The 1,314-nt window shown below is 47.8% G+C and overlaps 1 protein-coding gene across 2 annotated transcripts; it reads right to left on the bottom strand.

Annotated features, from left to right (window-relative positions):
* Nucleotides 1–1,314, bottom strand: LOC100770471 (C-C motif chemokine 4). Of its 2 annotated transcripts, none has more exons than XM_027426123.2 (3): nt 1,239–1,314; nt 606–720; nt 1–88 (listed from the first exon to the last, which is right to left on the bottom strand). In XM_027426123.2, the coding sequence occupies exons 1-3, from the start codon at nt 1,312–1,314 to the stop codon at nt 1–3; spliced, it is 279 nt and encodes a 92-aa protein (XP_027281924.1). The 2 variants fall into 2 exon arrangements, with proteins under 2 accessions (XP_027281924.1, XP_035304158.1); XM_035448267.1 differs by having other exon boundaries at nt 1–73.

Genomic DNA, 1,314 nt, shown 5'->3' with positions numbered 1-1,314 from the left:
TCAGTTCAACTCCAAGTCATTCACATACTCATTGACCCAAGGCTCGCTGGGGTCAGCGCAGATTTGCTTGTCTCTTCTGGTCAGGAATCTGTAGAAGAAGGAGAGAACTGATGAGAATCCCACAGGACCTTAGAGGACATCTACCACCATCCTTTGCCTGTGGTAGGTATCTCACTCTGCTTGAGCTTTGTTTACATGGGCAACCATGGTAGATGGGATCCTTCATGGAAAACTCTGACACTAGACTTCCTGTAACTCTGACCCCTGGGTGTGTAGCTGTGACCCCCAGGGGTTCCCTATATTAGCAAATGATGGGCTTTATGATCAATATGGCTTATGTTTTCCAATTTTTCATTGCTCCTTGAAATGGCCTTTCTACATACAGTATGCATCATTGTGACTGTTTCTGGTTTCATAGCCTCAGGACATCTCCCTCTCCTATAGCCCCCCCCCATTTTAATGACCATCCAGCCACTAGAAGAATGCAAAAAGTGACCTCATGACCTCACTGTTCTTTGGCCCAGCTCAGACCCTTAGAACCGGATCCCTTCTGTTAGATGCGCCTGGCCCTTTTTGAGTCTTGCCCTCACCCTGTGTATACTTACACCACAGCCGGCTTGGAGCAAAGGCTGCTGGTCTCATAGTAATCTGTCACAAACTTTCGAGGAAGCTTCCAAGAGGTGTAAGAAAAGCAGCAAGAAGTGGGAGGGTCAGAGCCCACTGGAAGAAAAAGCGAGGGAAAGGTCAAACCTGCGACTGGCGCTATTCGTTCTAGATCTTCACTGAGCAGCCCTATGGACTACTAGAACCCAAAACATGGTCTCTTGAAGGTATGGCCTTCCACCCAGAGTGGGACTTTTACTCTAAAAAGACGGTCCTCAAAGAAGGGAAAAATTTCTAGAAGACTGAAACTGTATTGAGTCTCAGAACACCTCTCAATCTCTTCATGTTACAGGTGGGGAAATCAAGGCACAGAGACAGGCAAGCTTAAAAACCAGAGAGGAGGCTAATTCATCATCTGGCTTCCAGCCCACCATTTTCCTCTATTGGCTGTCAATTCTTAAGGAAACAGGAGCTTACATATTAATGGATGTCTAGTAGTCCCTGTGTTTAATAGCAGACTTGAGAATCTTCCCAGCTCCCTTTTGTCCTCCTGCCTAACCCCCACTGTTGGGCTGGCCCAAGTTGGAAAACTGAACCCACTGGGTCTCGAAGCAGCAATGGAAGAGCCGACTTACTTGGTGCTGAGAGCGCTGGATCACAGAAGGCAGCCACGAACAGGAGGAGAGAGAGGGCAGACACACAGAGCTTCAT

The sequence above is a fragment of the Cricetulus griseus genome, chromosome 7 (assembly GCF_003668045.3).
Source record: "Cricetulus griseus strain 17A/GY chromosome 7, alternate assembly CriGri-PICRH-1.0, whole genome shotgun sequence".
Classification (NCBI taxonomy): Eukaryota; Metazoa; Chordata; class Mammalia; order Rodentia; family Cricetidae; genus Cricetulus; species Cricetulus griseus.
The sequence above is the reverse complement of the archived record's forward strand: the minus strand, read 5'-3'. Positions and strand labels throughout refer to the sequence as shown.